This window comes from Kwoniella dejecticola, chromosome 2 (assembly GCF_000512565.2).
Source record: "Kwoniella dejecticola CBS 10117 chromosome 2, complete sequence".
NCBI lineage: Eukaryota > Fungi > Basidiomycota > Tremellomycetes > Tremellales > Cryptococcaceae > Kwoniella > Kwoniella dejecticola.
In genome coordinates, this window is record NC_089302.1 from 1543778 (window position 1) to 1567734 (window position 23957).

The 23957-nt window shown below is 47.7% G+C and overlaps 6 protein-coding genes across 6 annotated transcripts; 2 read left to right on the plus strand and 4 right to left on the minus strand.

Annotated features, from left to right (window-relative positions):
* Positions 1-1471: 1471 nt before the first annotated feature.
* I303_102021 (uncharacterized protein) lies at positions 1472-2758 on the minus strand (the record flags this gene model as incomplete). Its single annotated transcript, XM_018405194.1, has 2 exons — positions 1472-2665; positions 2747-2758. 2 exons carry the CDS (start codon positions 2756-2758, stop codon positions 1472-1474), a joined length of 1206 nt encoding a protein of 401 aa, XP_018265475.1.
* Positions 2759-6611: 3853 nt separating this feature from the next.
* On the minus strand, positions 6612-7973 carry I303_102022 (uncharacterized protein; the record flags this gene model as incomplete). The annotated part of the gene is made up of 1 exon (XM_018405192.1): positions 6612-7973. The coding sequence occupies one exon, from the start codon at positions 7971-7973 to the stop codon at positions 6612-6614; it is 1362 nt and encodes a 453-aa protein (XP_018265473.1).
* Positions 7974-8842: 869 nt separating this feature from the next.
* On the minus strand, positions 8843-10882 carry I303_102023 (uncharacterized protein; the record flags this gene model as incomplete). The annotated part of the gene is made up of 5 exons (XM_018405191.1): positions 8843-9654; positions 9716-9856; positions 9940-10136; positions 10199-10384; positions 10479-10882. The coding sequence occupies 5 exons, from the start codon at positions 10880-10882 to the stop codon at positions 8843-8845; spliced, it is 1740 nt and encodes a 579-aa protein (XP_018265472.1).
* Positions 10883-12994: 2112 nt separating this feature from the next.
* I303_102024 (uncharacterized protein) lies at positions 12995-15879 on the plus strand (the record flags this gene model as incomplete). Its single annotated transcript, XM_018405190.1, has 12 exons — positions 12995-13029; positions 13100-13164; positions 13255-13616; positions 13714-13793; positions 13876-14048; positions 14126-14294; positions 14385-14534; positions 14657-14741; positions 14855-14993; positions 15043-15084; positions 15230-15336; positions 15424-15879. 12 exons carry the CDS (start codon positions 12995-12997, stop codon positions 15877-15879), a joined length of 1863 nt encoding a protein of 620 aa, XP_018265471.1.
* Positions 15880-16395: 516 nt separating this feature from the next.
* I303_102025 (uncharacterized protein) lies at positions 16396-18372 on the minus strand (the record flags this gene model as incomplete). The annotated part of the gene is made up of 5 exons (XM_018405189.1): positions 16396-16924; positions 16985-17170; positions 17245-17767; positions 17893-17989; positions 18169-18372. The coding sequence occupies 5 exons, from the start codon at positions 18370-18372 to the stop codon at positions 16396-16398; spliced, it is 1539 nt and encodes a 512-aa protein (XP_018265470.1).
* Positions 18373-18947: 575 nt separating this feature from the next.
* I303_102026 (uncharacterized protein) lies at positions 18948-23774 on the plus strand (the record flags this gene model as incomplete). Its single annotated transcript, XM_065968456.1, has 19 exons — positions 18948-19100; positions 19175-19234; positions 19307-19488; positions 19622-19629; positions 19684-19787; positions 19840-19925; positions 19970-20004; positions 20065-20243; positions 20299-20478; positions 20534-20615; positions 20679-20797; positions 20858-20909; positions 20975-21547; positions 21626-21996; positions 22052-22402; positions 22468-23250; positions 23309-23329; positions 23399-23514; positions 23597-23774. 19 exons carry the CDS (start codon positions 18948-18950, stop codon positions 23772-23774), a joined length of 3633 nt encoding a protein of 1210 aa, XP_065824528.1.
* Positions 23775-23957: the final 183 nt, after the last annotated feature.

The window sequence follows — 23957 nt, forward strand, 5'->3', positions numbered from 1 at the left end:
TTCAAGATACTATACGTATACCCGTTCACACTGCTGATGACGAATATGTCGATATATGAGTGCTCCGCACTATTGAGAGCAGATGATCAGTTCAACCAAACAATTTGGGCCCGTCACGAATGTTGATAAAACCAAAAGGGGGACAGACGATTGTACATACACTATGTCTGTTGAGTCGCTGATCCTATCCTCCAGGAATATCGCCTCCCCTTGACGTTTCCAGCAAACAGGGTAGCTTGGGAGAAGGGGCAGAAATTGGTATCTGATCTACCAGCTCAAGCCTTTTCTGAGATCAGATGTTGCCGAAAGAGCGATCTATAGGTGGGTCGAATGTTTGGGCACTCTTTACGTATAGCGATATTCACCCAGAGGCGTCCCTTTATGTGATGGGATTATTCCAATCTCAACTGAACCGAATATTCTTGTGTTCCACTTATTTGTTTTCTCGTTCGATTTGTATGCTGGGCGACTTGGCTTGATTGAGCTGCAAAGTGGGTTCTATATATGGTTATGGTACAGTAATTTACAGTGTCCACAACATAACTCCAGCTCAACACTTGATAGCGATACAGATGATAACGAGGAGGGATGATGGTCTGACAAAATATAAGAGTACAAACGTTTTCTCTCGTCTTCGTATCTCGCATCATGTAGATGCTCGTTCTGCGTATCCGGGTCCATTCTCACATGATGACTGATGACGCACCAGCCCTCCGTCTATTCCTCCCCCACACCTCAGAGCATTCTAAATCACTAAATTACGCACAGTCCATTTAGTCTTATACTACCCACCTAGCTTACTCCGCACTACTGATCCTCCTTGCTCCGCATGGCCTTGATGCTCATGTATTCTTGACCCATCCCATCGCTAGCGTCGTGATGATGTGATCCTCCAATCCTTCTACCATGCTATTTTATTGTGATTTCAGGGTTGTCAACAAACAAACGATAACAAATTACTCCTGAAACGCGGATGACACCGAGCGTGTGGATGAAACAAAGTCGATAAAGTTTAACCCCGCACCAAGAGGTACAACCGATAAGACGATCAGGGTCAAGCTCAATGTGTTTTCAAGCCACCAAATTCCGCTCGGATCGTCTCTCTGCGATTTGTTTTTGCTTGTCATGCTGAAGGATGCCGCACTCGAAGGAGATCAGCGTCGCAGGCAGACGGACAAATACATGTGCGTGTGCTGGGCAGACCAGCGCCAAGCAAGAAACATGCCATGCGAGGATGCGTTGGTTTGTGACTGATGTATATCTTCATAGGTGTCGGCAGATCACGAGGTGTTCAAGAGTCTGCGTCATTTCAGAACAGTGGACAACATAAGGATACATGACTTCAATCACAATCAATAAGTACCATCGCACCGGCGCTATACGTCATTTGCTGGGTCCACAGCCCATGGACACTATCATTCGAAATTTCAGCCTGATTGAAAGACTTCCCTTTGGGCTTCACCGCTCAATCTCATTGAAAATTCCATCGTACCATGCGTTCAATTCGGTTTGACCATCTCAAAACATCGCCTTTCTCCAATGTACCCTCCCATTTGTCCTCACTCATCGCCCAGGCCTTCATACTGACGAGGCTGACTTCGCTTAGTCGACGAACGATATCTGTCTCCGAGAACCCAACCTTAGTAGCTTGCTTGGTGAGGTCGGATTTGATCATTTCAATTGCTTCTCGAGTAGTATAAGCCTGACAGCTCTGTTGAGCTGGATTGACGATGGTTATCGGCAGATCACTCGTTTGAGGGTGCGTGAATAGCATCGGGAACAGACATTGAGCAATAAACTTGAGGGACGGAGAAAGATTCGACGTGCCGGCGAAATTGTTCCATTCGGGGGCGAAGATCCAGGTGATTGACTTCAGTTGACCCAAGGGGAACTCGGGTGCCCCCAGTATTTGCTTCCCAGGTTTGATGTGTTCGACATCCGAAGAGACGAAGATGAGTTCCTCGACATGTCTGAACAAAGATGTAGGAAGTCCTGGGACACACAGTGGATGACAGTGGGCCGTGCAGCATTTGAAGACGATGATACGGGGATAGATATCTTGAAGCAATCTACAATCGCCACCAGTGTATCGGGTCTTTGAGGTGGGTGAATCGGGTTTGGCATGAAGTCTCGGGAATTTCCATCTTCCGTCGAAGTAGATTTCTAAAATGTCAAGATTAGGCAGCTTGAAGGTGGAGGAGCGCTGTCCCTTTCCGGCTTTGCACCATTCGGAAGTGTGATGATGCAAAGTAAACTTTCTGACTTGATCGGTCGTACTTCTTTGGCTCCTTTGAGTTGTAGCGATTTGGCCGAAGTATTGATGAGCATCGTTGGCAAGCGGCGCACCGTTCTCATCTTTCTCCTTTGACCAGGGAGTAAGCGTCAAGTGTTGCCAAATAGAGCTTGAGGCTGCTTGATGCCATTGACGGGAAACGGTACTGCATTTGAGAAGGCTGGTGGTATCGGAAGAAAAGTAAGAGAAGATGTGATGGATGAGTTCATCGGGAAGATCGGTGATCTGAGCAGATGGAGGAGTTCGGATAAGTTGGAGCTCCGAGACTTGCTTTGTCAATGTTGAGCCGGAGGAGGAGGATCCTCCGTTCACGCCTTCAGCAAAGACTGATTTAAGCTTTCGAGAGGATTTGCGGATCTTGCTCTTTTTCTTCTACAATGGGGTGGTATCACGTCAGCGCAGCCAACGATCACCGATATATTGCTGTATGATATGATTGGATATGATACAGACCGAGGGAGCCATCTTGCTTTTCAATATAACCCATCACCGAGATCCTCAACGCATGGGGATCTGACCGTTCATGAGAGAGCGAGGTTGATGGAAAGATCCGACAGAAAAGTTGGGCTATGAGACGAGGAAGAAAGAGGAAGAGAAGGGAAAGAACGATGGAATGGGTGCTCTATCAATCCGGCGATCAAGGTACGGTCCTGTGGCAGTCCAGTCAACTGATCGTTTGATGGTAGCGCTTTGATCGCCTGCATCAATAACAGCAATCCGGCGTGGTCTACTTCTTCCGCCCTAATGACGGGCAGATAATCAGGACACTTGATTTTTGGTCGATTTTATACATCTCAAGATACCTATCGGAGAACTCCCCATCGAGTCCGGCAATGGCGCTAAATACAGTACAAGGATACCCCTGCCCAAGTATCAGGCTACTGTTGGCATGATTCACACACCTGCAATGGGAGAGGATATAAGCATCACCTCGAAGGCATCGTGACACCCTAACTCCCCTCAACTAATTTTCTCCATCTTTCAATCTCGCGTTTTTCCACTTCATCTCGAACCCCATTCAATCCTATGAATCGTATCATTTTCAGTCTCTCTGTGATCACACTTTGTGAGAACCCCGCATCCGCCGCCTCGCGGGCGAGCGCCGTTTCAATCCTTTTAGAAAGCTCTAGCGCAGCTACACTACGCAAATCGGGAGTCCAGTCCCACACCATGCTAATCGATACGTCCAGGAATTGTTCGGGATTGAATAGAAGCGGATACAGATATGCCGCATACTCGACATCTTTGGATATGCAATGAAGTGACCTCGACATCGGTGTGAAAAACCATGTGATAGATTGAAGCTTGTCCAATGGGATGTTGTTCTCGAGAAGATGGACCTGGTTTGGTCTATGGCTCTTGCAACCACAATCAGGTACAATGAGCAATTCTTCTACTTGCATCCATTGTGTGATGCCTGTACCGCTCGCGAGCAAAGCTCGATCCAATTTCATCAGGCGCAATACGATGGTGGTGGGGTTTAAACCTTGAATTAGTCGGCAGACGCTAGGGCGAGTGTTCTTCAGAGGTGTTGATTCCGAGTGGATCTGACCAACGTGCGATTCATCGAAGAGCAGTCTCAAAATCTTTACATTCGGTAGTTTGGTTGAGATCGATGTGTGATGTGCAGCTAGGCACCACGCTAGGGGATAATGGTAAACACTGAGTGTTCTGACATTGCTGAGAATGTCTCCATTGTACATCTTATCAAACTTGAACCGGTCTGTGTCTGGGTGTGGTTTCAGAGTGAGATGTCGCCAGATTAGGGGTGCTGAGATGTCGAACCATTCTTGACATACAGTACTACAACTTCGTAGGGCTGATTTGTCTTTGGAAAGAAAAGAGAAAATGTGATGAACAATTTCCTTGGGAAGTCGAGCGATCGGGCACGCGGTATCGAGGTGGTCGTCTTTGATGACCTTATCTTTATCTCTGGGGTCGACTTTCTTGGCTTTCTTGCTTGATCGGGGATTGGAAGACGATTGAGCTCTTTTTTTCTTAGAGGAACTCATATCACGTCAGCTCATACTCAAATGACTCACAGCGACTGTACCGGACTCACGCGAGGTACCATCCTAGATGTAGAGCTTAAAGGGGCTCTTCAGTTAACTTCTTGATAGAATTGTGAGGGACGGAAGGGGATATTGGTCGATGAAGATGTTGATTCTTCACGAACAAATGAAGATATTCATGAGGTAATGAAAGATGGTGAGAATGATAATGAAGAGGAAAGAGGAAAGAGACGAATGCGGGGATTAGCAGTTTTGTAAAGGTTCTGGTGGCGAAAGTACAGCGTGGTTGATTACTGAGATGATGGTACCTGAATTAATCTTGTAAACCTGCATTACATCGCGACTCTCAGTGATGCAGCCGTTTCATGTTTTCGATAGCAAATTCGTTGAATATACGTGATCAGAGGCATATGGGGGATATACAGTAAAGCCACTACACCACTGCACAGAAGAGCCAATCGTTTACAGTCCATTATGATACATTAGCTGCACATAAATGGTACTTTAGAGAAGGCGCGAGATATGATCGTGTGTACACACTAGTATCTCCCTGTACTAGTAGAGTTATGAAAAGCGACTACGATACAGAGGAAGAACTTTCGGGGCATTGAGTTGCCTCTTCTCCTATATTCCCTCCAGCAATCGGTCCCATCGATCGCATTCACGTTTCTCTGCCTCATCTCGGTATCTCTCCTTCCAGATCAGTCGTACTTGCTCCAATCTTCTGGTGATATCGTTTTCCATCACTCCCTCTTGTCTTGCTTTTGCAGTGAGGGCGACTCGGAAATCGTTCGTGAGCTTTTGAATGATGTCGTTTCTCGTTGCTTGACGACAGGAGAATACTACGATGATGGGTGTTTCTCGGAATGATTCGATACCGAAGACAAGCCAATAAAGGTTGTCCGCGTGTTTCGAGGCGGAGAAGTGACACTGACATTCCCCGGGAAAGGAATCAGCGAAATGCACTATGACATGCTTGAGCGTGTGCAATGGGCTTGGCAGCTGAGGGGAGGAGACTGGCCATGACCCGCGAAAATCATAATATCTCCGGGGAGCGAGGATCAGTTCTTCCACTTTCGACCATACTGGACCGTTCAAGCTGTCGAAAGACCCTGATAATAGCTCAATATTAAGGCGAAAGATGAGGATCGTGGGAGTGAGATCCTTGATGACATGGCATTCGATGTCTTGCTGTGCCGATGCGAGGTGAATCTTACCACCGTTACGGTGGTCGCCAGATACAATCCGTACTATCTGCAAATTTGGCATTGGGATTCCCAAGCCGTTTCGGCACCATCTCTCAGGATGTCGATGAATCGTAAGTCTTCGAAATGTGTTGAATATGTGCTTGTCGAATGAAGACAAATTGAGCTCCTTGAATTTGCTGATATTGCCAACGACAACGACTCCGGCACGCGTAAAATGATTTGAGTGGGGTTTCAAAATGAGACTTTCCCAGATGAACGGTGCGCTGATGTCGTACCAGTTTCGAGATACCCTAGAGCAGTTACGAAGGGTTCTTATATCTTTCGACAGAAACCCGAAGATATGGTGCATGATCTCCGGAGGCAGTCGAGCCGATTGGGCGGTTTTGTCGTCTTCATGATTGCTTTGCTTCGAAGCGACAATCGTCTTGCATCTTGAGAATACACACATTTCCGATGGTTTCTCCTTTCATATGAGGGAGAACATAACGTCAGCTCAATCATCCAGGACTCCTCGCCAGGCTCACACTTACTGTACGCGAGGTACCACGATGTATGGCTTTTTGAAAGGGAGCCGATTGAGATATACTGAAGGGCTCGTTGATTCGGATAGGTGAAGACAGTCTCATCTGACGGGATGAAACAGTAGTCTACGTATGTAGAGGCAAAGAAAGAAAGAAAGAAAGAAAGAAAGAAAGAAAGAAAGAAAGAAAGAAAGAAAGAAAGAAAGAAAGAAAGAAAGAAAGAAATAAAGAAAGAAAGAAATAAAGAAAGAAAGAAAGTTATAAGCATGGGAAGGACGGAAAATGAAAAATTGAGTCATCACGCTCACAGAGCAGTCGACTGTGTTCAAGATGAGTCGTACCTCGAATGGGTCCGAGCGAAGCTTCATGTGCTAACTGGATATAAGTCATCAAGTCAACATTCTCAATAGCGTCATATCACATGCATATGCACTGCATACTACTCAGAGTGTATAATCGTTGATGGTATATAACAGGAGTATTGTATCCTATGTCAAAGCCATATAATGATACTGTATCGTGTTCCTCCCTTCTAAATCTGTTGAATCCCGATATCAATGTAGCCCCTCTTGTACCCTCAGAAAAGCCTCTTCGTCCCTTCTTCCCAATTCTCCAGCTCTTGTCTTTCAAACTTCCCTTCCCATGCCCCTCTCTCAATGTATTCTCGCATCATCACCACCTTCACTTTATCTACCACCCCTCCAATCTTCCTTTCCGTCCAATCCCTCTTCCTCGCCTCCTCAGCAATCTTGACCAATATATAATCCTTCGCATCATAATGCAGTTCCTCGTACTTCTCATCCTCGTCCTCTTCTACCAACTTCGCCACCAGGCCCACATTTACCAAGGTAATCTCTTCCACCTTATCCACTTCAAGCTGAAGTATCAAGTGCGCAACCTGGGTGGCATTCCCATAATCCGGTCGATGGGGATCATCCAGCCTATACATCTTTCTCCCCTCCCATTCCTCGGCATTCACAGGGGTGAAGATCCACGTAAGGGTTCTCAAACTTCGTTTTAAGCCTAATGGGATATCCGCTACTAATGGTTCTCTCTCCAAACTCGGGATATCCATAACTGGGCTGACCAATATGAGCTCTTCAACCGAATTCCAGATGGATTTGGGTATAGCGCCATTGGACAGATCTAATCCAGCGTTGAAGTTGTCTCGTAAGACCACAACCTCGGGTCTAATGTCTCTGAGTAATCGACAGCCGTCCGCATATGTTCCTCGGGACAACGGGTCGGTAATGTGCATCTTCCGGTGTCCTGCGGCATGAGGGGTGACGGTCAATTCGAGAAGTCTCAAGTTGGGTAATTTCAGATTAGAGTTCGAAGTGTGATTGCACCATTCGGGGGTGTGGCTGTCGAGGTGGAATGTTTCGACGTGTTTCAAGAGGTGGTGGAGGGGTTTCTTGCCTGATCCAATGTGACCGCATGATATCTTCTTGGGATTTGCAGATTCGAGTTGAGCCTTGGTGGTGCGATTGTCGTTGACCTTGGAGGACCACGGAGTGAGATGCAGATTCTTCCACAAGAAAGGAGAAGACAATTTGTTGCCTTTTTTAGATGAGAGGGAACAATTGAAGAGAGTTGTCTGGTGATTTGCTAACGCGAGGAAGTTCAGGATATGAAGGATGATCTCGTTCGGAATGACGAGATTCCTTGCAGGTAGCGTGTCGACTGAAAATTCCAGCTGCGCGAGAGAGCTGTTCGAGTCCGGATTGGAGGATTTAGACGAGATATTTTTTGACGTCTTGGACCTCTTCTTAGTCTGACTGGTGCTAGGTTTAATGGGTTCACTTCCACTTGGCATCGCACGAGGATGCTCGTCTTCGTTCCCACTCTGAGTTTGGCTGTCAGTCACCGTTTGCGTTTGCGTTTTCGTCCTCGTCTTCGTCCTCGGCTTCGTCTTCGTCTGAGTTCGCGGTATTGTCATCTGAGCAAGCGAATCAAAAAGAATACAGACAATCAGCTTGAATCTTTCCTTATCCTATCCTATCAGACCGGCTCAACATGGCTGCGGTTACTCTCGGATCGAAATGGGGTTATCGGTGACTTACTATTCTTACCATTTTGCCGTGCCAATGATCTGACCAGGTATAGTAGGCTCGTTCACTTCCTGACTTGCAAATTACGAATTGCGTATGGTCACTCAGTCGCTGATGACCAAGACTTATAGGATCAATTCCAAAGAGTCTTTCTTGTTTTACAAATGAAGCAAAGAGAGAGTAATAAGTTGAAAAATCATGGGAGTTTGTTTAAACAGTACTGTATCGATCACGAGCGATCTTGCAGCGTGTTATGCATGAGGACGGATGCACCACCAATACTCAAAGCATTGACCTTGTTTACATCCTTTGGCTTCTTCGATTAATCGGCCATGCGGCATGCATCCGCCTCACACGGACACCGCAATCAGATAGCTTACAGTACAACGCAAAGCACCTCAATGGACTGCGCCAGCGAAAAACCAATGCATATGTATGTAACTGTATATGCTATATCATGAACAGATCTATTCGACTATATGATCGTGTCGTAACATACGTGAGATACTATGATCCACACGTCATCTGCATCAAGCACTAAATCAAGTGATTGATGGAGCAGCCGTAGCAGGTAGGAATAGTTGATTATGTCGTGAAGATCATCCGATTAATACCTTCTCCATGCTTTAAAATCCTATATGAATCTTAATTGGGCGGATGCTAGATGTCGAGCCGTAATACGTTATGCGATATGTCGATTGTCCGTAATGATGATGATGATGGTTTTGATCTATTTCTATGCACTCGCCCGGAGGATCTACAAGAACAACATTACAAGTCCGAGTAACAATGCGGACGCCGAAGGGATCACGAGAGCCCTCGAAGCGGCCGAGGATGACCCGCTTGCAGATGCTGAAGGGGCCCCCGAACTTTCAGAACCGGCTTCTACGGTACTGGTCGCGGTGACCACATGCGGAGCTTCTGCCGATCCAGTCTGACTGACGCTCGAAGCACTGCTGGTGACGGCAGCACTACTTGATCCGCTGGCTGTGCTCGTCGCGTTGACGGGTGCTGTGGAAGCGGCGATAGCTGAGGCGTCGGGGATAGTGGTCGAAGCGGCAGCTTCGGAGGAAGTAACGGCTCCTGCTAAATTGGCAAAACCGACTGCTGCAGGTGAATATCGGAAGACCGTATATGTATTCTTCAAAGCGGCATCTCCCACGATCCACTGGACTGGAGAAGTCGAAGCAAGGGTCTGCACGTATGCTGCGCCGGTACACATTGTCTCGTCAGAGGTGTATCGACCAAGGTTGAAATCTTGATCTGTGATCTTGATTGTGAATCCACCGAAAGTGATTTCGAAATCTACGTTTGTCGAACAAGGGTATGCGAAGTAAGGGGCATATGAGCCGGTCATTCGTTGAGATCCTGGAATATTGGCGTAGATCGCTGTTATAATGGATTCGGGTCCACCAATAAGAGTGGTCCCGGTGTCGATGGCTGCCATGTTTGATGATCCCAGGGAGACAGTCTCGCCTTGCATCGTCATGCTTGCCATTGGGATCTGCCAGTACTGAGCATTACCAGACACGGAAACATAGGTGACGTCGCCAGAGTAGAGGGAAGAGTCTGTCAGATCAACATGTCAGCTGCTTTTCAAGTTCCTACGTCAGGCGAAAGCAAAGCTTACCTAAGAAACCAAAAGTAGCGAGACCGCCATCTGTCTCTACGGAGCTAGCACCGGCTACGTTTCTGTACCGAGCGAGGTGAAAAGCGAAGAGAGGATCCGACCACGAGGAGGACTTGGCGAGAGTGATCCACCATGGCGTAGCTACAAAACGCATTGAAGAGTCAGTCTTTGTCGCGATACGAGATCGTACAGCGTCAAAACAGGCAATGGGAAGGTCCGCTTACCCTTGGAATATGCCAAAGCTTGCCAACTCAAACCCATGATACCACTGACACCACTGCTCAACAAGCCCGAACTGACCTGATCGCACGAAGCGAAGGTCTGCGAAGCCACGGAATATCCACCTAGTGTGACCAGGTCCTGCACTAGTGATCCTGCCGCCGTGCCGGAGCCGTATTCTATCGAGAAGGCTGATGACAGGCTAGAAACGTTTATACCGTTGGCGTCACCCTTTCGACGAGATAGCCGAAGAGGGAGACTCACTTGACATTGGATTTACTCGAGGCAGTATCGTAGGTGGTCATACTTGTACATGCTCCTGCGGTGCAATCCTGAGAAGCAACCCAGAGATCCGAAGAACCGGTGTCCAAGACGATGTCTAGACTTTGCGAAGGGGTACCGACGTTTATAGTCGCAGAGTAGGAGGTGTCGAGGTTGTGGTTTGTAAGTCTGCAAATAATCAGGTGTGATCAGCATCTTCGGCACACTCGTGGTATTCACCGTTTAATGGATCTTTGTCAGCTGGAACGACGAGAGGACTCACTGCACATCCCCGTTGTCCGCCCGCTTAGCTATTGCCTTCGCGTACGCAGCAGAGAATCCCCCCGCTCCAGCATGATACTTCGAGTCCACACGAGCTCCAGCCCATAGTAGCCAACTCGGCGGTAGTCCTTCATCATCCCCCCTGATTTCTAGCTTGGCACTTGAAGACGAAGACGATAACGAGTGTCGCTTCTGACGGTGCTTTAGACGTTGAGGAGGTATGGTACTTCTCTTAGCATTTTCGTAACCCTTTGCTCGCCTGATCGTTCCTGCTCCGTGAGACAAAGAAGCTGTGATACCTCTCTTTGAGCCGCCTAGGGGCGTAGGCTCCGCTGGAAGAGCGTTAGGTTGAGGATGAGCGAGAGATAGAGGAATTGCCGAGAGGAGTAAGAGGGGGATCAACATGCTGGCGGGAATGTTTCGGGACAGAAAGACGGAAAGTCTAGGTCGAAATGAGAAGGGAAAGATACCGGGCGAGCTAGTGAAGTTTGATGGATGCGATTCTGTTGAAAGAGTGACGAAGGTTAGTTATGCGATTTTGAGGAGAACGCGGGAATGCAGATCTTGGCTGGAGAGGCCATTGATCACACATCAGGAGGTCGGTCAATGAATGAATGACGAGATATTGATAAATGAAAGAAAGGATGAAAGAATACGGTAAAAGGAGGATTGGAGAAGCGGTACTCGCAGCAGAGATGGGAATGCTAAGAATTATCAAAGGTGTTTCAAATCTGCGCGTATCGGTGCATGCTTGGCAGTAAAGCAAATTGAGGTGGTATGAGAATCCAAAGGGGGGTTCGTGTAATGGTACATACATATCATACACAATTGCAGGGTAAAGAGATGAAGCGAAGCGGTAGGGGCGTAATCAGATCATGTTTGTGTCTTTGTAGATTTGTACTCACGATTTTCCAGTACCTAAGTTGTCCAGAACCGTTCTACCAGATCTTCTAGTCTGTTTCGGTTGGCGATTCAACTAGTTGACTGTCCAGCAGTATCGTGTAGAGGTTGTGGTGTAGACGAGTGGTTTCTTGATCAACAAGAGATGTAGAGATGTTTGGACCAGCCAAAGATTGATGGAAGAGGACGATGATGGAGGGACGGAGAAGAGGTTTCAAGATGAATCAATCAATCTAAATGTAAGGTAAATCCAAACTAAATGTAATTACCCAAAGATGGGATCGAGATAGATCAGGAATGCGATGAAAACGAGAAGGCTTGGTGTATCTGCGAAGAGTATAAGGACAACAGAAGCGTAGTTCGTTCAAACTAACGATTGAACTGCGTAAAATGACAATTGAGCCAACTGATGGGCTCTTTTCGTCTTCGTGTTGAAAGAACGTGGACTGTGCAAAGTCCTGAAATCTATGTTGACAGAATGCCAAGTATTGATCGACCACTTCACCCTGCGCGAGTCCGACTCCGACTACCCTCGTACTGTGAGAAGAAAAGCTTGATCAAGGGTCGAAGTGAGCTGTAAAATGTGAATTCTGTGACAGTATGCGGTTCGGAGTGATGTTGATTTTGATTTTCAACGCTAGTCGCCAATAAGTCGCGTCAACGGCGGCTCGGTCTTCTTTGTTTTTCTAGGGTAAAATATCCGGGTTCAAAAGATAAACCTGGAACGTGATTTTCTGGGGTCGACTCTGCCTGCTGCGAACGAGGATTGGAACAGAACGAAATTTATGTATTCTTGTGCTCGAGTGGCAAAGTGATACATGCAGTTGACAACTTCTTACCGCCTTATATGTATATGTACAAGTCTACACATATGCATAGGCTCAATGACATGTGCATAGATGATCGATGTTTTCTTGATGATGGTGATTTGAGACACCAAGCTTTACTTACCGCACGGATCCCCGCGTTGATCCCATCAGACAGAGTGCAAGAAAGGTACAAAGCATATCGTATGTCGTTTGCCAAGGGTATGAAACGATGCGCAATTTCCTTTTGCGTCGAAAATGCCTTCTAGATTCTGGATTGACTGACAAGCTCTGGCCATGTAATTGATGCGTGCTACGGCATAGTCACTGATCTGCGGTGAATGAGAAGGCACATGTTTGGGAACTGTTGAAATCGTAAATCGTGAATCGTAAATCATCGTGAAGCCAGAATTGAGCCGACCACATGGATAACTCAGCACGGTGCTTAGGCTCCAGATGTCTTTTTTCTCGGGGTGGGGCACTTGCGAGCCTAACAGGACAGCTGAAATGAAGCGGGAAAATGGTACCGCTTAACCGAGAAAGAAGCATAAACGGACCCCTCTTCGCTTTTGGTTGAGGTATGATGACTTGCATTGCGGGGCCTCAATCTAAGGTTTGGGCTTTTGGTGGAGCGAAGATTCCTTTCCTTTCCTTTCTTCGCCTGAGCCCCAAGCCCAATATTTTATCCCTTTGTCCAACTTGTCCTTCTAAATACAGTCAAGCTGAACATTTTAGCTATCTTGCTTCTTTACCTACTATCCCATTTCGCAACTCGGCATAGAATAGAAACGATAGATTTTGATACGACAAGATGAGCGGAATGGAATACTACATTGGATTTGACGTGTAAGTCAATTAGCAATTATCCGTTTGGAGGACGATGTGACGTTGGCTGATGCGCTTGTACTTGATGTAGTGGTACCGGATCAGGACGGGCTTGTCTAGTAGATAAGAATGGAAAGTTGATCGCTGAACATTCGGGTATGCATGTCTTCACGGCTTCTACGTTATCCCAGCCTGACTTGCAGTGTAGGCTTTGCTGACACGTGTGTCATACTCATTGGGTTACAGAGGCAACCCTCACCCATCGATCTCCTACGGACCACAGGATATTCGAACAATCCACCACCAACATCTGGAACTCCCTTTCTAAATGCTGCAAGAAGATCTTATCTGAGTCAGGCATCGATCCCTCCCAAGTCAAGGGTGTAGGATTCGACGCTACCTGTTCCTTAGCTGTGGTTTCCAAAGATGGGAGACCCGTCTCAGTATCTAGAACAGGAGCTACAGAGGAGGATGAACGCGATGAGAACTTGGGTAAAGACGGGGAATGGAATGTCATCCTTTGGGCGGACCATCGAGCGGAAGAAGAGGCTGAGAAGATCAATGCGACCGGGGAGGGGGTTCTGGGGTTCGTAGGCAAGACTATGAGTGTGAGTTCGGCGGCGCATTTTATTGCGAAATTGGCTATATCCTTAGCTAGTCGATTCTTGTATTCTCCGAGTGAGTCAGCTGATGTGCAGCGCATAGCTCGAAATGGAGATCCCGAAGACTCTATGGTTATCTAAGCATATGAACGAGGAGAAATTCAAGAACTCCATGTTTTTCGAGTAAGTCACTAATTATTATTCTTCTTTGTTCCGCTCTATTCCGTCTCATAATTATGCATAGCTGAACGAGTCTCGTGCGCAGTCTGCCAGATTGGCTCACCTACAACGCCACCGCTTCCTTGGCCAGATCAGCCTGTTCCTTGACTTGCAAATGCTCATTTGTACCTCCTGGAGCTAAGATGGTACACGAATGTGACGGTGGGAAAGAAGAGATCAGTCAAGATGGATGGTCAGCCAGATTCTTCAACAAGATCGGTAAGCTCAGCTTATGTCCTTTCACACTGGCCATGAAGGCATTAAAGCTGATGATGTATGTATAATGATTCCAACAGGCCTTGAACAAATGGTCAATAATGATTTCGAGCAATTGGGTGGTATTCCCGGCAAAAACGGTTTAGTCCTCACTGCCGGTCAACCGGTCGGAAAGGGCTTGAGTAAGGCCGCTGCGGAGTCATTGGGCTTAGTTGAAGGTACTGCTGTCGGAAGTGGTGTTATCGATGCGTAAGTCTGGGTCACAAAATTCAATAGAGATAGTGTGCAGCGCTGTAAGGGTACGATGAAAGGCTGATAACGGGCTTCACATATATCTAGATACGCTGGATGGATCGGTACTGTTGCTGCTGCCGCAGGAGCAGATCAACCCAAACCCACGCTGGAAGATGCTTCATCCAGATTAGCTGCTATTGCCGGTACGAGTACTTGTCATATTGCGCAAAGCAAGGAAGGTATTTTGGTACCGGGGTGAGTCGTTTGCCATTCCTCTCTCAGAACATATGCCTTGTAGCTGACATTTTCATCCTTCTTAGTGTTGTGAGTCAAGCTGACAGCTGCGCGATCGGATAGCGAATGAGTTGGGCTGACAGGGTATATCGACAGTGGGGTCCTTATCGAGATGCGGTCTTCCCGGGATTATGGATGAACGAAGGAGGTCAATCCTCGACTGGTCAAGTAAGCTTCAAGTCCCATTCTCAAAATCACCCAGGCGAATCATCCATCGATCTCCTTATGTCACATCGAGCGATCTGCTTTAGCTCACACAAGTGAGAAACTGTCGCTTATAGCTCATCGATTTCATGATGCAAACTCACCCTGCGTACCCGAAATTGGTCGAGCTTTCGAAGAAGACAGGAAAGAGTACATTCGAGCTCTTGGGAGAAAGATTGGAAGAGATGCTCAAAGAGAAGGACGCTCCTACGTTAAGTGAGTCATGCAGGACAATCTCCTAGCTCAGAGCTGACTTGTCATGTAGCTCATTTGACGAAGGATCTACATTTCTATCCTGACTTGGTGAGTCACGAATCTCGCCAACAAAGCCACAATCCGTCAAGCTGACATTGCATTCGTCTCACACAGCACGGTAAGCCGGTGGCGCAAAGACACAAGCTGGCTTTTCTGGCCGATCTCACTCATGGTATAGTGCTGACTCCTGCGTTTAGGTAATCGATCTCCCCTCGCCGACCCAAGGATGAAAGGTTCGATTGTCGGTCTAACCTTGGATGACAGTCTCAGTGATCTAGCTGCCAAGTTTAACGTCACTCTAGAGGTTAGCTGTGTTATAAGCGTTGATGATGACGAGTAGACAGCTGATGATTGGCGTGGGTGAATCTCATCTTGTGTGTGGGTTGATTAGGCAATCGCTCTTCAAACCCGACACATTGTAGACGAGATGAACGCCAAAGGCCACAAAATCGATTCGATCTACATGAGTGGTTCTCAAGCTAAGAACGGACCCTTGATGAGGCTTTTATCCACTGTCCTCCAAATGCCAGTCATCATACCTCCTCAGCCCTCCGCGGCGGTCGTCCTAGGCGCAGCGATGTTGGGTAAATACGCCCATTCAATCTCAGTTGAACTTCAGGGTAAAGAGATTCAGACGCAAGAAGAAGCTAAAAGGGCGAGAGAGAATGATAAAGATAGATTATGGGATGTTATGGTATCCATGACTTTCCCTGGGAAACGTGTGGATCCGAGGAACGATGAGTTTGGAGAAAGGGAGAGGAAGTTATTAGATGTCAAATATAAGATTTTTAGGGAGGCTGTGGAGGTGCAAAAGAGATGGAGAGGGATGGTAGCTGAGGCTGCGTAAAGATGGTGCATAGACTGAAGTTGAATCAGAGTAGACTACACAAAAAGGGGCAGGGAAACAGGTAGTGAATGGGTTGGAAAGTGAAGTAAGAGGGATGACCATGACCAAAGTAATCGAAATACAGTTATAAAGAAATACAGTTATGAGGAATTCGGCATAAATGCATCACGCAAATTCGAAAATGTAAAGTGCAGAATGCAGACTGAAACGATCCACTCAGACTGGCCCTTCCACAGATGTTACATGCTCATTGACTTCTTCGGAATATCGTACAAGATAACACTGAGACTAGCTAAGGTATATAGATGAGGAACGAGTTGGGTTGAAAATGATCTTTGATGCGTACACGGAATGATCCGATCGAACAATGATGAAAAAGGAGGGTTTATCTAAAGTCAATGCAGTTCTACACACTTCCTCACTACCTTCTCTTATCACACTTCCCTACCTACTCCGCGTTCCACCAAGCTTGCTGTGCGAACGCTTGGTAGACGACGGTTGCCGGATTGCGCCGACTTACTTGTGTGTGGTAGCGTTGTTGTAAGCCAACAAGTTGGGAGAACCGGTTGGGAGATCTCCAGTCAATTTACCAGCTGAGGCAAGACCGACAAGAGCCTTCTTCAATTTGGCAGGGGTAAGACCGTTATCCTTGGATGGGACAGGAGCAACGGCAGCTTCGGGAGCAGGTAACACGGCTTGAGCGAGTTTAGGTAATAACGAATAAGCTTTTCCGTAGATACCAGTTGAAGTCGAGGCCGATTGAACTTCGGCGGCGAGAAGGCTGAACGTCTCAGTACCGTGGATGGAAACGAGGTAAGCCAAAAGACCACAGACGTGGGGAGAAGCCATAGAAGTACCGGAGATGGTGTTGGTAGTTTGATTTCCGCCGATCCAGGTAGAGAAGATGTTGAGTCCGGGAGCGAAGATGTCGACGCATTTACCGTGGTTGGAGAAGTAAGCTCGCTCGTCGCCGAGAGTGGAGGCTCCGACGGTAACGGCTTTCTCAGCGGCAGCGGGGGAGTAGTTACAGGCATCTTTGTTGTCGCTGAAGGAAAAGGTAACATGTCAGATACGATCAAGCGAAGAAGACATAAATGCGACTCACTTTCCGGCAGCGACGGCGAAGTGAAGACCAGCTTCGACGGCAGCGTTGACAGCATCATCGAGGGACTTGGCTTTACCACCACCGAGAGACATGTTGGCGACGGAACCCTTGTGCTTGGTCTTTCCCGTAGCAGCGAGCTCCTTGGCGGCAGCGGCAGCCTCGGCAGCAGCGGCTTCAGCAGCCCATCTAGGAGACATTGAGAAAAATCAGCGTCAAAACCCAGAAAAAAAGGATAACAGGGAAGGCGGAGGTGGACTCACAAGACACCAGCAACAACATCAGACATGGATCCAGATCCGTTAGAGCCCAAAACTTTGACAGCAACCAATTTGGCATTCTTGGCTACACCGTACTTTCTAGAGGCGACGGTACCAGCACAGTGAGTACCGTGACCATTTCCGTCCTTGTCGACGTCGTTCTTGGGAATAGTTTTACCCCATTTAGCTCTTCCCTCAAATTCGACGTGGTCGACGTTGATACCGGTATCGACAATGTAGGCGGTAACACCATCTCCGCCATGAGCGTCATAGTGGTATTCGGTGAAAGTAGAAAGTCTTAATTCGTTTCGGTGGGAGATTCTAGCTAGACCCCAAGGAGCACCTTTCTCGGTGGTAACGCTGTCTGAGGCGACCTCGTCGACGAAACCTGGAGCGGAAGCTGAATCGAGCCAGTCATCTACACCTTGAGGGATGTCTTGGGTTCTCATGATTTGATCTCGCTCAACGTAGGCGACTTCGGGGGAAGATCGGATGGTGTTTAAGGTGTTGGCGGAGAATTTACCGGCTGTGAGGGATGATGTCAATAATTGTCTTTTCTATCGGGACAAAGGCTCAGAGGTCGCAGAGGGGTGCACGGTGCGTCCGAAAGCAGAAGCGGGTATCAGTGACAACCGAGAACTTGCTACTCACCATAACCGTAGAATCCGTTATCATCGGTAGGAGGTTGGTAGACATGCTTGACACCACCGGTCTCAACTTCGCCGTTGGCCGAGAAGGTGAACACGGGCTATAAGATAGGCAGTCAGCGATGTATGGTTGAAAGCGAGGGGTATGGGTGGGCAGATGAAGAAAGGATTGACAAGGGAGCATGATAGGTGAGGCGAGTACCGTAAAGGTCCTCATCGTCACATGATCATGATAAAGGTGTGAATGGTTGAGTGATCAGGTGAGTGAAGATCAACTTACATCGTTGACATGGTGTTGCTCGATCCCAGTCATGTGAAGAGCGATTTGAGTCGCATCGATGCCCTTCTTGAACACTACGATGTAAGCATCGTCGATGTGTTCGCCATTCTCCGAGAGAGGAGCCAAAGTCGCATCTTCCGAAGTGGTGATGGGGGTGGCAAGTGCCAAGGGCAATAGAAGAGCTGAGGCTAGCTGGAATCGCATCCTGTGCGAATTCTATAGTCTACTAGGTATACGAGGAGATGACAGAGATTGAATACAACGATGAGAGATGCTTATATGGAGGTGCGATGCGATGAGTGAAGTATGAAGTGAATGGAGATATCAAGTAGAAAGGAAGAGAAGAGGAATGATGATAGGCGATGATGTGCTATCTATCTCAAACTGACACCCGGTCAGCCCGATATCACCATACAGAATACCTATTTGGGGTACTCACTCAAGCAATCAAGCAATGACGCAGCGTCGCTCAAATCCGGATGTGGCAATACCCGATACAGTAATCACAAATCAACGTAAGACGGCCGAGTCAACCGAACTGCTTACGTATAAACAAACACATACCCTTAATCAAGGAGCCCCGTTAAATGAGTTGAATCAACCTCCACTCAACGCGTCCATTTCCCATCAAAAGTTAGAGGGAGACAAAACCACTGTAGTGCATTCAAATCAATCATCTTCCTCCTGTCCCTTCTCCTCTAATCACATTCCACCTGTACCTAATCTCATACGAGCTGCTCAGAATCACTTCATGAGTGTAATCTAGGAACCTGCCGAAGATGGCTCCTCGCAGTAGTGCTCCCAAGCTGCCTGATGGTCTGTCTGAAGCCGCCACTGGCGTCCGAGATGTGCTCGATAAAGACAAGAGTAATGGATGGGGTATACGAGTACAAGAATGGGCTGCTGGCAGAAAGAAGCTGTCACTTCTTCTCGTGAGTCTGCTGTCTGGATTCTCGACGGGTGGCTACTCGAGACAGGATGAAGTACAAGTTGACGGTTCATCCAGGCTGAGCCTGATTTACCGGAGGAAGCCTTCCAAGATTTCCACGAGTGGGCGGAGAACAAGGTGAGTACTGCTGGACCGCGCGTATATGCCCAGGATAGAGCTCGAAGGAGAATTGACCATAGGTTGATGTAGCTCGAAGGTCTCATAATCGCTCATTCAGTCTCCCAATTTCTCGCATTCTTTCTGTCCTTCCTACACCTTTTAGCCGACAAATATCTGCAACCCGCTTCCGAGACAAAGAGATCCAGAGGTCCGAACGTGACTGATGAGGTAATCGGCAGGGTGGAAAAATTGATAGCACTCGTGACGAACATGTGAGTCCTTTCGGAAGTAGTAGAAGCTCATCATTCGTCAGTATACAGGTAAGGTAACCGACGTCGTCGGGCTCCGAGGAAGAGACCGCTGAGTCGGAGTTCCTTGTCCCAAGCGATTGTTCTCGGAAGACAGAGTTGATTGTAAGTAAAAGTTATGCTAACGCTTCTATAACGCTGATCACTTATATCGATCAGCGGATACCGCCCAAATATCCACGAAAGAATGGCTAATCCTTATGAAAGATCTGCTTGATCACTGTTTGAACGACGAATTTGGGGACGACATATTACAAGATAACGTGAGTCACCATCGCCCGTCTCAATAAGTCAGTATGTGAATCTACGAAACAGATCTGCGAGCTGCTTCATCGTGTCGTTTCGAACGCCACAAACACAACCGGGAAGGCAATAATGGTAGATGAGAAGATTATGGGATAGTGAGTACTAGCATATGTAATCGTGCGCTGATCACGAGCTGCAGCGAAAAGATTGGATCCTGGCTCTACCGCAGTAAAAGTAAGTTTTCGCTGCCCCAAGCCGTCCGAGACTAATGGTTCTGAAATTTGGAACACGCAGGCAGTGGCACTTCGATCTGGCTACTTCGAATCATGCAATGCCTCCTTCCTCCCACGTCGGAACGATCGGGTCGAGAGACCGCTCTGAGAACAGTAATCACAGCTGAGAAATGGTCCACAAGCGTCGCAAAAATATGTTATCGGGAGATGTGGAGAGTGAATGGTGATCACCAACCGGATGTGAGTTTCAGTTATATGACTAGCTGGATAGCTGATGCTGACCATACACGAACAGCATCTCATGACCATCATCAACTTGCTTGCACTTGACAAGTCTCTGCTCAGGCCTAGGGCGTTTCAGCTGAATGACATTACCATCAACAGCGAAACTCAATTGAGCAGCGATAAGGCTAAGAGATATAGAGACCGTGGTCTCATAATCATGTATGTGGATCAATGCGGATTGCTGATCAAGGTAAGCTCAATAGTCAGGTCATTTGAAGGAGATTACTAACAATACGTTTGCAAAGTCTTTCGATAATTCCGGCTCACAAGAGGATATCACCTTCCGCATGTCCAGGATCATACAGCTAGGGCGACAAAGCCGAATCGGTAAGGCTTTGTGCATGTTGCCTTATAGCGTGTATTGCTGATTCACTCCAACACCCAAATTAGAATTCATTTTCCAATGTGACGCACCTGATTCTCAAGGCGGAAGACCTCAGATCCGCTTGGACCTCTATGCGGACCAGGCAGATGTCTTCAAGTCAATCATGATGCATTACTATCAAACCGTATGTGGCGAAGCATAAATCTGCGCGGACCTTCGAGCGGAGCTGACAGATATATGGTAGCTCGGCCAACCTAAGCTCACCGATCCTGAAAATCCTTTGCAATGTGAAAGCGGTGAGTTATAATGATTATACATGCTGGTTGTAAACGCTGATCGGGTTGATAACCCGTATGTGAAGGCGAGAGTGCCGAGTCTGCTTTACAACCAACCGATGTAGAGGCTGAAATACTCCGGTGGTCATCTGATCAAGAGACGGTGCGACAAGCGCGTAGTGCACTCAAGGACAGTAATACTCAGCTTGAACGATTCAATCCTTTCAAGCCGTTCTTCCCTTTACCGGGAGCCAGCACCACCAAGACTTCGGTGAAGACCATTGTCAGTCCCACTCGACAATCTCTGCCAGCTTCGGCGCCCAATAAAGTCAACGACTCGCAACGTGCCACACAGCTTGGTAGCAACCCTGTGACCACACGTAGTCAAGCAGCAGTTGATATCAAGGTCGCTGCCAAGTCTGCTGCGAGCTCAACGACGCCAATTGAGAGGGCAGAGTCTCTCGACAAGGGGGACTCCGGGGAAAAGGTCGGCCACGAAAATGCTCAAGAAGAAAGTCAGACAAGAGCACCCAAGAAGGGCGATCAAGATGCTAAAGACCGTCAGGAGCACGTAGAGGATGAAGATATGCAGCTTCCACCCGCGTCACAACAGCTTGTCACTTCCGAAGACAACGCGACTACTCGTTCTTCAAGGAGATGTGAGTCTCCCTCTTGCCCATATCTTCGTCCCTTGGTAAGACACATGAGGCCTATACTCGCTAAAGCTGGATTGATAGTCGGTAAATCAGCAACCCTTCGCTCGACTCAACCTGTGACAATCTTGGACGACGATTCTGATCTTTCAGCCGACGAGGCCCCAGGCAATTTTGCCGATATTTTCGCAGCTCAAAATCGGGATTTGGCTTTTGGAGAGACCTTACCTCAAGCTAAGGACGGTGCTTCTAGCAAGTCAAAGTCAGGTCCGCTTGCTCTCACAACGAAGGCCTCCGCCACAGAAACTCTTCATACACAAATCAAGAAAGGAAAAGCGGCCACTCCGTCATCTGTGAGAAGCTCAAACGCCAAGTCAAGAACAACCAAAGCTGTAGCAACCGAGAATCAGGACCAAGCAATAGAGAAGGCCAAGGAGAACGTTACGCCTGAGCAGGTAAGCTTTGTTTTCCAATATGAAATAGGTCTGATTTGGCTCGCTTGGTCTCTAGCTTGAAAAAGCCAATAATACGGCAGTGCCTAAGACTAGAGCTCGAGCTGCTCTCACGAAATCGCAAGTCGCTCCTCCCTCACCGAAAAAGCCACGAGCTACAAGAAGATCTCAACTTGCGCAAATGGTCTTAGCGGATCCAGACCTTGACGCCGGAGAAGCTCATCCACCCTTACCGTGGCAAGTTGGTTCCGATGCGGCGAGGAAGGCAGGTCCGGAGTCGAGCGTGGTCAAGAAGAAAGCAGCGGCCACACTGCTGTATGGAACCGACCGATCATCCAAGAAAGCAATTGCAGATGACGAAGCTGTACCGGCTGCCAATCCCGCCGAGCATATCACTCCGGACATTGAGGTATGTGCAAGCAGATATAGGGTGTTTGGACTTCAGGACGACATGCTTACTCTCAGCCTTGGCAGTCCTCAGAGGATCCGTTCCTTGACTCTCATGCAAATCACAGCTCATTCCGACGAGAACAACACGAAAACGATCTGGGAGTTGGCGATACTATAGCTCGGCAAAGTTTATCCAAAAATCTTCATCCTGCGGTCGACACATCAGCTCAAGTAGGATCCAGCTTGTCAGACAGTACCATCATGCCCAGTAAGACAGCGACGCACAAAATTGCTACCGAGAACACATCGCAGGTTGGTGATATGCCAAACGCATCGATCCAACGTGTCATTGTGGCAAATACCACCAAGCCGAGAACTCGATCAGACTCACCAAGCACCCAATCCCAAGCACATCTCACTAGTCAGGATGAACACCAAAAACACTCACTCGACGTTCCGGAGCCAATAGAGGAAGAGGTCAATCAACCGTCAGAACCTACGCCCCGCCCTCGTGTTACCCGCAGATCTGTCATCGAAATGTTCAAGCGAGACAATGACGAGGAAGAGAGCCGATCGACAACGAAGAAAGCCAGGATTGCCGAACTACCGTCTTCTGAGGCGGAGGATGTGGTTATTGAACAAGCTAAAGGCTCGAAAATAGATAATAAAGGTGGCATCTCCCGCAAACAGGATTTGCCGGAAGATAAGCCGCAGCCTTCGGAGGCAAACAAGAGAAAGAGGTCAAGCGAAGGAGTCGAGGACCAGGAGGCGAAGAAGAAGGTCAGACGAAGAAGCGATACTCCGGATGTCAAGGCTTTTGGGGAAGCGGATAAGGTGGAGAAGAAAGCAACTGCTGAGATCAATGATGTGAGTCTGCACATTTTGGACTGCACGTTTTAGATATCTGACTGACCGCTTCGAGTAGACTTTGGGCCAGATCGCAGATGTGAGCTTTCCCTATCTTCTGCAATGTTGAATCAATCAAGCTGATATTCGCGAATATTTTCTTCTAAAGCTTATCAGCGACCGTATGGCTGAGCAAATGAGAGAGCCGCTCATACAAGCTAAATTGAGCAGAAGACAATTTGGTCGACTGGGTCAAGCTTTGCTGGACAATTACCATAAAGAGAGGTAAGCTTGTTTTCACCGTGATCAGCTGGGACGGAGGTCCACATCTGTTTGAGCTTACCAGTGGACGATCGAATGAAAACAGTAAAAATCAACTCAAGATCCTTCGTAAGAAGTCGAAAGTGGCGATTACGAGGTATGAGCAGATCAAGGGGAAGGAAGTTAAAGGGATCTTGACTGATTATGAGAAGAGTAAAAGCGAGATGGACAAGCTTGTAGAGATGGATGAGAAGCGATGGGAGCTCAGTGAGAAGTTGTTCTAGGTGATCATGGAAGAAATGAGAGGTTATAGTCGTGGTTGCGATGGAGGCGATATATGGGGGAAGGGAAAGAGCGAGATCGCTGGTAAGTAAAGAGGGGAGAGACCTGGTTATGGAAGCCAAAGAGTTTTCGATATCAGTATATCGTACGTGTGAATATCAGATACAACTGTATGTTGTTGTGAG